This window comes from Podarcis melisellensis, assembly GCF_964234715.1.
Source record: "Podarcis melisellensis genome assembly, chromosome: 3".
Taxonomy (NCBI): domain Eukaryota; kingdom Metazoa; phylum Chordata; class Lepidosauria; order Squamata; family Lacertidae; genus Podarcis; species Podarcis melisellensis.
Window position 1 is genome coordinate 78,708,991 of NC_138530.1, and position 13,487 is coordinate 78,722,477.

Sequence of the window (13,487 nt, forward strand, 5' to 3'; positions counted from 1 at the left end):
ATGGTGTTTGTAATTGTTCATGTGTATGACACAGTCTGATACCACCCTATAGTAAAGTCACATTGTGTTTTCTTTCTTTTTTAATTTATTTAGAAATGTAGCCTGTCTTGTCATGGTAATTCAGGGTGGGTTAGAAAAACACTTTAAACAAGGAAGGGTGGAATTGGCAGTTTGCTTTCCTTAAATGAGCTGTAAATTAACTTTGTGCACATTTTTGTTTATTTTTGCGTGATAGCATGCCTAGCAGTAACCATCAATTTAAAGGTCTGCAAGAAAAGTAACCTTAAGTTTTTAAGAGCTTATAAGAAGCAACTCATCAAATATGGCTGCCAGTCTCTCGTTTTAGTAAGGCTTGTATGGCAGTTCCAAGTCTCTCATAGTAGAATGAATAAAGGGGGGACAGGAGAAATGTTTATGTTACACTAAGTGTAAAGTACCTTTCCCTCCCATTCTTGCTTTCCACATTCTTCTTCAGCTCTTCCTCCTAGCTTTATCCTAATTCTATGGAGGTTTGAAAAATCTTTTTCATCCCTTTTTGTTGTACTTCTAAGGCAGTTTTCTTCAACCTTGGATTCCCAGATACTGTTGGACTTCAACACCCATCATCCACAGCCAGCGTAGGCAATAATCAGGAATGATGGGAGTTGTAGTCCAACAATATCTGGGAATCCAAGGTTGAAGAATGTTGCTCTAAAGTCTCTTCCATACACAACATGACTTGTACTTCAGTAGAATGCAGGGGGGGATCACTCTTTACTGAGCATCTCTTTGTTTTCAGATCTGGAGTCAGCAGGACCGTCAGTGCATCCTCAGTGCCTTAGCACAGTTACTGTTGGATAAAGAATGCACGCTCCTCATTGGCCGTCAGTTTCGCCCAATCTTGCTCGATTTGATGGAAAGAAATGCAGAAATAATTAAATCCAGTGGCCAGATCAACCATGATCTTCATGAGAGACTCTGTGTGGCAATGAGCAAACTTATTGGTGACCATCCAGATGTGATGCCGTAAGTCAGTAGATGTCTGGGATTAAGTTTTGCTTTCATGGGGAATTGCTTGGTGGACAAGCTGAGGGTTGGTGCACATGGTAGCCAGTTCAGGTTGGATTTACATCCATACAGTCATGAGTAGTGAGCCCGGTTTCCACGATCCATATCCCTTTTTGAGGTGTGCTGCAGGAATTTGCAGCTGCGCATACCTTTTGTATCACATGTCAAGGGTATCTGCTTGGCTAATTGTTTTAAACCAAGGCCTTGTATTCTATTACATGCTCAATTCAGCAATTACTGAATTGCAACTAAAGCTGCTGTTAGGTGCACATTTACTTGGAAGCGAGCCATACTTTTGAATAAAATGCATAGGATTGGACAATAAGGGTGATGTAACCCAAGCTTCAGTTTAGAGGAATACAAAGATTGAATGGCAGTTAGACCTTCATCTTCTTTAACATAAAGGGGTGTGTGTGTGCATTATTTGATTCAGTGAGAGAGGTTTAAGTGAAAGTTGCTCTTGACAGATCCCCATATTAGATTAGAAGTAACACTTTTATCCAAGGAGTTTTGAGTAACATGCATACTGTTCCTATCTTGCTACTAGTGAGATCAGAGCTGGGTCTACATCAAGTGTCTTCAGGCTATTGTTTGAGTGTCAAGTCCAGAATACTACTTCCAACCAGTTGTCCCTACCCCACCCCACTCACAGGCTGACCTTAATTTCTGATAAACTAAGGAACTGAAAAATGGTGATGGATTTCAGTTTTTTTATTAAAACATAATTTGCTGAAAAGAAGACCATAACTTTTCTTAGGACCTTTTTTTTTTTTTTTTTTTTGGCCAATTTCTTTCCAAGTTCAGAAAAGCTTAGCATTCTTATTTGTGTCAGGACTTTAATAGGTAAGCATCTGCTTCATCAGATGAGCTGAAACCTCGCTGTTCTAGCTACATTTGCATTTGCTTTCAATATCTTCATTTCATGTAGATTTGCTTTGAGATACTTTAAGGATACTTCACCAGTGTTCCAAAGACTGTTTCTGGAGAGCTCAGATACAAATATGGTTCGATATGGGCGACGACGAATGAAGTTAAGGGATCTCATGGAGGCAGCCTACAAATTCCTCCAAAAAGAGCAGGCTGTATTCAGAGAGTTATGGGACTGGAGTGTGTGTGTCCCTTTACTGAGGAGTCATGATACTTTAGTTCGATGGTAAGTTTAATTTTCGTTTAATTTTATATGTCACTTTCAGTGTGTAGTGGGGACTATTTTATTTCTGTCTTACTAATACCTCATGGGGAAAGTAAGGTACAGCAATAAGGGCAGAAAATGACTTGGCCACATTTGAGTTGGATTTGAAACCTACAGTATAGTTACTGGACTACATTAGACCTCTTATTGACAAGAAGAGCAGTTTCTGGCAAGAGGTTGAGGCTAAAATTGCTGGAGTCAAATATGAAGAAAGATTGATTTGGTCATATTGGGTGTATTTTCTTAGAACCTACTACTACTCCTTAATTTTCAGGCCCAGGGGCTGACAATAACCCCACACTAAATTGTGAGACCTACATCCAAGTTCTTTGTTTTTTGTCCTGTTCCATCACTCTTCTCTTACAAATGCAATAACCATAAGGCAGAATGAAAATGGTGGTACTGCCATTGGTGTGGCTCACTTTAAGTTGGCACATAGACCTGTGCATCAGTGGCCAAATCATTTATTGAAGACCATTGATCAAACAGAGACCATTTGAAGGGACAGGATAGCCTTTTGTTGTTTTTCTCTGAAAGGAACCTGGTTCTATAGACTTAAGATGTAACAGTACTTGAACTACCTTTGCTTCATAGGTATACTGCCAGTTGTCTCGCACTGGTTACGTGCATGAATGATGAGCATCGGTTATCCTTCCTGAAGAAGATATTTAATCCAGAAGAGTTAATACATTTCAGACTTAAGTAAGTTTTCCCCCAAGATGTCTTTGTGTGTGTTTTTTCAGTTAATATTTTACATGGTAGATTTGTCTCCCATTTGTTCAAAACATTGAAAGATGCACATTTTTGACTGATAGGCTACTGGAGGAATCACGGATGCAGAACGTTGAGTGTGCCCTTGTCCTGGCCAATCCAGACGCAACCTTTTGGAACAAAGAGGAGGAGTTGCGGTACACTCAGGGAGAACTTGTATCTGCTGACCTCTCTGCAAAGGTTGTAGCAGTATGTGGTGTTCTGCTCCCTAGACAACAGTTTGGACCAGGAGAAAATGTAAGTAAAGGACTGATACGTAAGTTAAATTCTTTGGCACTGATCCTGATCTACCTTTTGCCTATCCCAGCTCTAGGAGATTTCCCTCTGAAAAGAGAGGAATCCTGGGCCTTTGTTTCCCTCAAAATTTCTTCGTAGTGCTACTTTGATGCATTTAAGCATTGATTAAAATCCTGTCCTTCGGTTTTAAGGCAAAAACAAACATGTTTTGTATAAAAGTTTCTGCAAAATAGTATCCTTCCCTTTATAGATGGAATACACTTTAAGAGCAAGCGCCTTTGAAATCTCCAGTCCCATTTCTGATCCATGCCACTGTGTGTGTTTTTTTCTCTCCCTTTTTGATATCCACAGGCTTGGATGTTAAGTAACATAGAAATCATGGCCTCATTTATCTGTATGAAGTATGCCAGGGGAAGGGGATAAGACAGTTTTTTCTATATGGCTCTCTTTGTTACCAAACAGTGTGCTTCAGAAGGATTCTGAGTGTTGGTAAAAATCACCTTGTACCTTTCTGACCAGCGAGAATCTCTGCTAGATCCTTAGGCAGAGATATCACTGTGATCTGACAATAGTGTTTAATACTTGAAGCAAAATACCTTACTTTCTGTCACTCCAGGCATGCAGCTGGCACTCCAGGTATTCTGATGATTTAACATAGGGCAATTTCATACATAGAAACATATGAAGAACACACCTTCAGACATAAGTGAAATTCTGAACATAAGTTGAATACAATTATGCTCTAGAGACTTAATAGGAACAGCTAAAGCCATACAAGATTGGTTCTCTACAAAGTAGAAAGATTAAAAAGTGTCGCTATTAGTCTTAATAATACTATAGGAAAAATGACCAACTATGAGTTTCACAAAATAGCTTGTTTACTGAAGATTACTTAGTGTGTGTGGTGCAATTGCCTGGATTGGGCCAGGCAATTGCACCACACATATTATATATGTATTTGAGATGAATCAGAATTTTGAGCATATCCTAAAGTAAGCTGAATCTTTGAAATAACAATAATAAAAAGAATTGACTTGTCATTAAACATGGTCATTGTCCCTCTTCTGGTTAAAACAGCAGCTTCAGAGGGGTCATTGGTCCGTATTTATCTCATCCCCCTGAAGCTGCTATTTGTTCCTGAAGGTACTATTGCAGTAAATGGCACCTTGGAGCAGGGTAAGCGGAACACTTGAGTTTGGTGGGAGGAAGAAAGTGCAAGGGTTTAAATCCCCCTTTAAAAAATGGGTGTGGAATGGGGACATGGATGTGTGTGGCTCTGGGATGCGTAAAAATGGTAGCTTAGCAAATTTGTAACTTGTATTTCATGTTTCTCCATAATACTTGCACCCAATATTATCAGTTGAAAGCATTGTCTTCTCTTGTCTCAGCAGGAGACCATCCTGAACCAATTTGTGTTGGTGAAATCTTCCTGCACAAATCTTCAAAATCTTGCTATGGCTGTAGCTTCACAAAATGCAGTGTTACTTGAAGGACCAGTAGGTTGTGGCAAAACGTATCTTGTTGAATACTTGGCAGCCGTTACGGGAAGGATAAAGCCACCTCACATTCTGAAAGTCCAGCTAGGAGATCAGACCGATAGTAAGGTAATGGAAAATGCATTTTAGTTTTCACTTGCAGTTGTTATTGCAAAGTTAATTGCCTTGCAGAAACTGGCTGCGCTCAGATGTAACGATAAGCCAAAAACCATGTCTTACTATGGAATTAGCAGTGTGCACACTTCAGAAATCCCTCCTGCTGCATTCCTCCCCTAGTAAAACATGAGCAAGACTATAGATTACTGGGATGCCTAAAGCAGCCACTATTGGGGCTTTGCTTTAGGTCATGGGTTGTTTGGTGAGGGATATCTCAGTGGCTCAAACACCACAGTAATCCAAACTCATGATTTTTGCTCCTGCTCATACTATGAGAGGGCACAGCAAGAATGATTTGGCAGTGCTTGTTCCCACTGAGCTTATTGTAGCTGCTGAAGCTATATCTGGCAATATTTATATTTGGTAGCATACCTAGTATGGAAGAAAGCAAATAGAAATAGATACAAACCTCAGAAACCTTATTGTTCGGTAAATATTTGAAGACACTTTGTAAAGTTATATGGACATTATTTAAAAACCTTTCTTGCTTTTTCTTCTTTGTAGACCTTACTGGGCATGTATCGTTGTACAGATGTACCAGGGGAGTTTGTGTGGCAACCTGGGACCCTGACCCAAGCAGTCAGCAAAGGGCACTGGATACTCTTGGAGGATATTGATTATGCTCCTCTGGATGTGGTATGTAGCTGTGCTTTCTAGAGGTAGTCCATAAATACCTTGGGTGAGGCACAGGTATCTTTTTTGGAAGTCATGTATTTTGTAACCAAAGCAAAGGAAACTTAAGGGCACTGGATAAAAGAAAGCAAAAGTTCTCCCCAAAAAGTTATCATGGTTCTCAATTCCCAGTATATTTTCTTCTTCGCGGGCAGTGATTTTGGGGACACTTGTTACAAACTACTGAATGGACCCTGTCTGTATCTGCTATTCACTGGTTCTCTTATACGCCCACCTCCCACAATCTAGAACTGGAATGTATATGTAAAAGGCTGCTTATTGGGAATGAGATTTCTAACATTTCTTGTAACATATTTGGTCACCAGCAGAGGTGAAACAGATTGTTTCATGCACTGTCTGCTGTTAAGTCTTTTTGGTTGTTGTCATTGATATAAGGTGGGGCATCAAGATAGCCTCATGCATGAGAACATGGCATTACAATGAAGCTTCCTTAGATTTTTTTTTCTACTGCTATAGCACCACATTTTATGTATGCCCTGCCCCAAAGCAATTTTGGGAAGGCTTCAATGAGTTAAGGTGAGAAAGTCCTGTTCTATGAGTGGGATTCTTCTTGTGGTGCTCTACATCCTGGTCATTGAAATTGTATTCTGTGGTTTTTTTCTATTCCTTAGATTTCTGTATTGATTCCTCTTCTGGAAAACGGAGAACTGTTGATTCCTGGGCGAAGCGACTGTATAAAAGTAGCTCCTGGGTTCCATCTTTTTGCAACGAGAAGGTAGACTGTGTAGCTTTGTTAACACAAGGAAAACTCTTAGCACACGACAGTCATTGGCAGTGACTAGACAATAGTCATAAATATAGGAATTTGGGGGGGGGGGATCCAGTTTTTAAATTGTGTGCATATATAAAGGTGACATGATTTTTGAATTATAAGTATGTGGGCACTCCTTTGCTATTTCTTTTGCAATTTTCCATACTAAGAAATAGAAACTTATCTCCTGGAAAATGATAGCTAGGAGTGTGAGATTATTTTGAAACATAATACAACTCTTTCCCCTGGAACATAAGTGAAAACTAAGCTTGATAAGAGGAATTACCAAGCAGCCATAGGGAAGCCATCATCACTTGGCCTTAATCTGTAATATGCAGATAATATTGTCCTGTCTTTACGCTTATTGACATTATACATGTATGAAGTGCTTTGCACATAGAACATGCTTGTTGTTGTTTTGCTTAGCCTGCGGGATACAGCTGCCCTATAAGCAATTACTTAGCATTTCATTATTTAAAGACTGTAAAGTGGAAGAATGACAATTGGACAATTGTAGATGGTGAATTCATGTTTCTTGTATTGATGATGTTGGGACTTTGACTCCCTTATCTGGTTGTAGATCTGCAGTGAAGGAGCGTTACAGAACCCTTGAACTTACTCTGTTCTGCACTATAATACTTCTAATGCTTCAATTAACTTGTTCTTTCATTTTTAATCTAGACTCTTCAGTTATGGTGGTGGTTGGTACAAACAGCAAAACAGCCATGCTGCTCTTCTAGATAAATACTGGACAAAAATTAAGCTGAATAATATGCCTAAAGTTGAACTCAGAGAGGTAAATGGTATCAGAAAGAGAACTGTTACTTTGTGAACTGATGTCAAAGAGTTTTCATTTAAAAACAAGTGAAAGTAGTCCTAATTTTTGTAGAAGAGGTTGAAACTGTGTCCATTCCCTTTTCCCCACATGGCTGTGAGGAGACGTTTAGAAGCATCTGTGTTTGGTTAACCATAGTTTCTTGTGTTGTCCGAGCCAAAAAACTGGGAGGGAGTTAGTCTCATTTACATCTCACCAAACCATAGTTTAGCATGATGTCCAAACACAATCCTTGACATGAAAGAAGTTTGTATCCATTCCATAATGGAATGCTTGTTGCTTTGTGCTTCTGCAAGAAAAACAAATTGACGTTGCTGGATTGACTTAATCCGACTGTCCAGCTATAACTTCATATGAAATCATCTTAAATTGTTATTGCCATTTCCTCAGCGTAGTATAGCCTGCAGGTTTCCCATATGCATCTTGTTGGCCACAGTGAGAACAAAAAACCTGGACTAGATGGGCCATTTGCCCAGTCCACCGGGTTCATCTTACTGACTGACATTTCTATCTAGCAAATAAAGCCTAAGATAATTTAAGAGCATTACTGTATTTTACAGTGTAATTGGCATGCAAAGAAATTTTCCTTTAAGAGAATTTCAAAGTAAAATTTGATGGTAGGCACTACCCCATGGGACCAGTCCAGGCAATTGTGCAGACTGTAAATGTATCAATTCTCTGGATTTTAAGACCATTGTCTGTCTAAACAAAACTCAATGAGTTATATAATCCTTGGAATACTGTAAAATATTTACTTTAGCTAATGTTATTTTGTTTTTCAGATTCTTCAGAGGAGGTATCCTAAACTTACTGTCGTAATTGATCGCTTGTTAGAGATTTATGTTGAGCTTACTGGTGATAAACATCTATTGCAAAGCCATATCGCAGACGATGAGAACATAATGGAAGACGCATCACACTTAACCGAAAACAAAAAAAGCCTGAGCTTAGAAGGCAGAGAGTTATCTCTGAGGTATTTTAATATGCAATTAAGCTGATGGATATTTGAGTTTGGGGGAGGCAAATTATCTTTGGACTACTGCTCTCTAGTGTGTTGGAGGCCATTTGCTCTGTTCTTAATTGAAATTCCTAGTGAGAAGGCATTAATTGAATGAAAATGTGGTGAGTTGGCGCTTAAAAAAAATAGCCATGCAATTAATGAAGCGAGACTAGCACTTTTAGCAGTGTGCAGCTGAGGAAAGTTAAATGAAGGACTACTGTTGAGTTGCTTCACATCACTTATTTTCTTGTGTTAGGGACTTGCTGAATTGGTGCAACAGGATCGCTTACAACTTTGATAGTTCTTCTTCCTCTACTGCACTGAATATTTTTCATGAGGTACGTGTCAAACTGTTCCTTGTTTTTAAGAGTAATGTTGACCTATTCCTTAAAATGTAAAAACCAGGTTGCATTTGGAATATGAACAGGGGGCTGGTTCTGGTGTTGGAAATTTTCCTTGAGGGTCAATCTAACTAGACCTGCTGCTTCACAATGGGGGATTCACAGGAATGGTTGCATAAATCGCACTAGGAAGAGGCAGCTGTCGTTGGGGACATGCCAGGTCCCACAGCTGTTACACCAGGAATTCCATTATGAAGAGAGCTGAAATGTCTGAATTGGCTCGTCCTCTTGTTTTCCTCGTGGAGACATACTAGCGATACATTGCATGAAGCTCAGTTGTATATTTTGACTACAGTGAACTCAAGTATGGAAGAAAAGTAGAACCTCTGATTAAATATTAAATTAGCTTGAATTCTGTCTCTCTGTTTCTCCCTCCTGCCACTCTACTTTGACAGGCGTTGGATTGTTTCACAGCTATGCTGTCCAAGCAAGGAAGTAGACTGAAGATGGCAGAAATCATTGGAAGCCAACTGAACATTTCCAAGCATAAGGTAGACATAAGGAAGAGTTCGCACACATACTGTATTGTGCAATAAATACCCCTTTGTCAAGGAGGAAAAAAATAGTTTCATGTCTCCTTCACTGCCAAGAAATAATTAAATGATCTAACTGGATAGTGTCCACTCTTGTTTTTCTTCTGAAAGAAGAGAGCCACGTGTAACATGGCTGAAATTGGGTGTAGGGATCATGCACATGCACATCGCCACTGGTGCAAGATTCCATTGCCTGATTTGAGGCAGCAGCTTCCCTCCTGCTGCAACCATAGGCTTCACAAGGAGGCACCCAACCCTTTGGAGGGGAAAAGTGACTGCAGGGGGGAGCAGCAGCAGCAGGAGGAGGAGGAGTGAAAGAGAAAGTTTGGTTGCATGAGCTGACTTCTGTTCATGTAACAACTGAATACAGCCCAAAGGCCTTGTTCTCACATCACCATAGTTAATAGTTCACTGTAACCATGGTGATCTTGGTCATTTGAATCCTGTCTACTCACACTTGGAGGAAGCAAGTGTTACATTCAAATGAGGGATCATAGTTTTGTGCCCGGCAAATTGCTGTAGCTGAGGTTGTTCTTGATTTGCTGATCATGGTTTGAAGCAAAGCAAATCATGGCCTCTGGTTTGGACATAATGCTAAGCAGGGACTGTGGTCTGTCTGCTCCCTGCTATCATGAGGGGGGGGCGGGACATACAACCCAGAAAGGCACATTCACAATTCACTATTTACTATGCCTTACTGTGATGTGCAAACTGGACTTGTGTCTTAACTTTCAGTTGTACAGTGGTACCTCAGGTTATATACACTTCAGGTTACAGACTCCGCTAACCCAGAAATAGTACCTCGGGTTAAGAACTTTGCTTCAGGATGAGAACAGAAATCGTGCTCAGGCGGCGCGGCAGCAGCAGGAGGCCCCATTAGCTAAAGTGGTGCTTCAGGATAAAAACAGTTTCAGGTTAAGAACAGATCTCCGGAACGAATTAAGTACTTAACCCAAGGTACCACTGTATTGCACAACTGCATATGACAAAGGACTACATCATGTGTTTCTTTTTAGTAAGCTGAGTTCAGTATGTATGCTCTTTATTTATTTACTCTAGACTGAATACTACTGTCAGCTTTACAAACCAGAAATTGCAATAAGGGAGCAAGAGGTCTCTGTGGGAAGAGTCCAGCTCTTACGGAAGCAAATTCATGCACTTCTTGTGCAAAGGTATTGATGCGTTTGTTTGTTTGTTTGTTTGTTTGTTTGTTTGTTTATATTTTAAAATTACTAAGCCACCCTTCAACCAGATGGCTTACAGGTTGATGTACAATAGTGCACTTTTTAAATGTGCTTGTAACTTTAAAATTCCGTGCCAGCATTTTTAATGTCTCATTGAGGTGTTTTTTTGAAACCTGGTAATAGAGAGAGATTATATTTGTAGAATTAGTGAATCAAATGCACTTGGAGATGCTTAGCACATAGCATTAGAGTATTGCTAACAGAAGATTTTACCCTTTCATGTATTGGCAGAAAAAAGCAGACCTTTGCTCCCACTCGTCCATCATCCGTATTAATTGAGCAGCTGGCTGTGTGTGTCGACAAAGGAGAGCCTGTGTTGTTGGTGGGTGAAACGGGGACAGGCAAAACATCTACTGTTCAATACCTGGCCCACATTACAGGTAAAATGAAGTATAATGCGGGGACTTTGACCAGGATTCTAGAAAAGGTTTGAGAAGTGCTTCAGTGTCTTTTCTGTGTTTTATTTCTTCCAAGGGCACCGTTTGAGGGTTATCAACATGAATCAGCAGAGTGATACTGCAGATCTCCTAGGGGGGTGAGTGTCTAATAATTCTGCAAATTGCTGTTGGCAACTGCATCAACAAATCATTTTTTTCACTCGTGACTTCAGATCTTGTATTTAGTAGAAGTGTGCATGGACCCCATTCATAAGAGTTACTGTATTCAGAAATAGAGAACCATATGGCAAAAAGAAAAGTACATAGAGCGACATGAAATGGGGTGTGGGATTCCATGGATGGGGTAATGACAAGTACAAGGAAGTAGAACAAGGAAAAGGGAATGTTCAGTCTTGGGGCAGGGAGAGATGTTGGAATGAGCGGTGCCATGTAGCTGTGGGATGAAATTTTTGACATTTTGTGTACCTGGGAAAAAAAGGGTAGGTTCTCTTATATGTTTCAGCCGGTCTCTAATTTTCAGCATGTTCAAGTCATCTGTTTAGTAATGGTGTGCAGGGGCCACCAGATTCACCTTTTATCTGTTATCAGATCCGCTGAGGCTGGTTTGATTTTCACCTTGTCCGATCGTACTGAGCCTGATCTTGCCACATGTCGCTGCCGGAGTTTTCAGTTAACACATTACTGTTTGCCCAATTTACAGCTATAAGCCGGTGGATAACAAACTGATTTGGTTGCCCTTGCGAGAGTCTTTTGAGGAGCTTTTTGCACAGACGTTTTCCAGGAAACAAAACCAGACTTTCTTGGGGCACATCCAGACATGTTACAGACAGAAGCGCTGGCATGATCTTCTCAAGCTGATGCAGCATGTACACAAATCTGCCATTAATAAGGAAGCTAAAGAAAATGGTAAGACTTCCAAGTTCTTAAAATGGGTTTCTGTTTGAGGACGGGCAGGGTAGAAATCAAATAAATAAAACGAGAGATTTAAGCGGAACTTGCATTCTTAAAGTTGGGTGGACTGTGCTTCAGTGTGCATTTGGCAAGGGAGATACAGTGTACCTCAGGTTACAAACACCTCGGGTTACAAACACTTCGGGTTACAGACTCCGCTAACCTGCAAGTAGTACCTCGGGTTGAGAACTTTACCTCAGGATGAGAACAGAAATCGCGTAGCGGGGGAAGCCCCATTAGCTAAAGTGGTACCTCAGGTTAAGAACGGTTTCAGGTTAAGAACGGATCTCTGGAACGAATTAAGTTCATAATCAGAGGTACCAATGTACTAGGTGTGATTTTTCCCTAGAATTCAAATATGGAGAGATCAGCAGTGGAGGGAAAAAAGCAATTTTTCTGCAGTAGAAAATAGCATTTTCTGATACATGATCCAATATCATTCCTGAAGCTTAGTGGGTATGGATCTGATCAGTGACTTGGGTGGGAGATGCTTGGGAGTCACAGTTCAGCCTTCCTGAACTATTTAATGAACAGTCAGATGAAAGGACAGAAAGAATTAAACATTCTCGCACATCATCTTTGACTGAAGAGGTGAAGGTCTTGTTAAAGTTGTACAAACTTTATCCCAGCCTAATAATAATAATAATAATAATAATAATAATAATAATAATAATAATAATGTAAGCTTGACTGCATTTTAAAGGGGAAGGTGAAAGGGGGGAAGGTTATTGTTTTGTTTGTTACTATGTTTCGTATTTTTGTGTTTTCATATTGTAAACTATCCTGTGGTCCTCAGTTGACAGGCAGTACAGAAATTTAATAAATAAATAAAGATAAAAATAAAATACTGCTCTGAAGTGGAAAGAGATACAGTTTAAGTAACTAGCCTCCTAAGGCTGAATCCAGATGTGTTCAATAAAAATAACAGATTTGTAAGCATTCCTTTGTTTAAACAGAGGAGGTGATTGCAGATGCATTACAAATGACTGGAGCATTACTTGACCACAAACATTACTCAGTCCAATGAATTCCAACTCATTCAGTTCATTCATTTTAATGTCCCTGTTCTGCTAGTAGGATTTAAATTGCATAAAATCACTGGTCTAAAGGTGATTGTTGGAATAACTGGACTAATTCTCTTCAGATCGGCTTATGTTATATTCAGAGTTGTTTTGCACTATGACAAATTCTATTACGTGGTTTCATGAACTTGAATGTTTTTATCTTACCCTACGTTTACTATAGCTTGCCTTTTTTTTTTGTTAGGCTCACCATTGAAGGAAAAGTGGGAAGAACTTGGTATCCGCTTAGATCATGCAAAACAACAGATGAAGATGACAGAAAATGCGCTAGTTTTTGCATTTGTAGAGGTAGTCCTTTTGTCCATAAGATGCATATTAAAGTTACTTTATTGAAATAAGGTTCCAGCTGCAGTTTGTTAAAGGTGCTGGGAATTATAGATCTGTGAGGGGTAAATTGGAGTTCCCAGGATTCTTTGCAAGAAGCAGTGTGCATTCAAATGTGTGATGTGGATCATACATACACAAAGTTTTTTTTTCTTCTTTTTTTTGCATGTGGAGGCGGTCATTTGATTTCAGGCTAGCCAGGTTTCACTTAATGTCCTTGTGTGATGAGCACCTTTACTCCCCTTAGTCTTGGCTGAAAATGAAGGTGAGATAGATTTCCTCTGCAAGCCAGGAAGAATGAGTCCTCATTGAGGAAAAAAGTTAATGCTGCAAAGGGTTTGGTGCTAGGTAAAAAAAAGTAGGTACAACTAGAAAC

At 39.7% G+C, this 13,487-nt stretch overlaps 1 protein-coding gene across 2 annotated transcripts in view; it reads left to right on the plus strand.

Annotated features, from left to right (window-relative positions):
- Window positions 1-13,487, plus strand: part of MDN1 (midasin AAA ATPase 1) — an 88,755-nt gene that overhangs the window by 2,946 nt on the left and 72,322 nt on the right. The window contains exons 2-17 of one of the 2 annotated variants that reach the window (XM_081905542.1): window positions 779-1,005; window positions 1,976-2,200; window positions 2,834-2,941; window positions 3,055-3,247; window positions 4,636-4,851; window positions 5,404-5,535; window positions 6,204-6,307; window positions 7,025-7,139; window positions 7,961-8,151; window positions 8,435-8,516; window positions 8,975-9,070; window positions 10,172-10,284; window positions 10,588-10,736; window positions 10,831-10,891; window positions 11,455-11,660; window positions 12,972-13,075. In XM_081905542.1, coding sequence (XP_081761668.1) covers window positions 779-1,005; window positions 1,976-2,200; window positions 2,834-2,941; window positions 3,055-3,247; window positions 4,636-4,851; window positions 5,404-5,535; window positions 6,204-6,307; window positions 7,025-7,139; window positions 7,961-8,151; window positions 8,435-8,516; window positions 8,975-9,070; window positions 10,172-10,284; window positions 10,588-10,736; window positions 10,831-10,891; window positions 11,455-11,660; window positions 12,972-13,075 — 2,322 coding nt within the window. The remainder of the gene's footprint in view (window positions 1-778; window positions 1,006-1,975; window positions 2,201-2,833; window positions 2,942-3,054; window positions 3,248-4,635; window positions 4,852-5,403; window positions 5,536-6,203; window positions 6,308-7,024; window positions 7,140-7,960; window positions 8,152-8,434; window positions 8,517-8,974; window positions 9,071-10,171; window positions 10,285-10,587; window positions 10,737-10,830; window positions 10,892-11,454; window positions 11,661-12,971; window positions 13,076-13,487) is intronic. The other variant, XM_081905543.1, reaches the window with a different exon arrangement.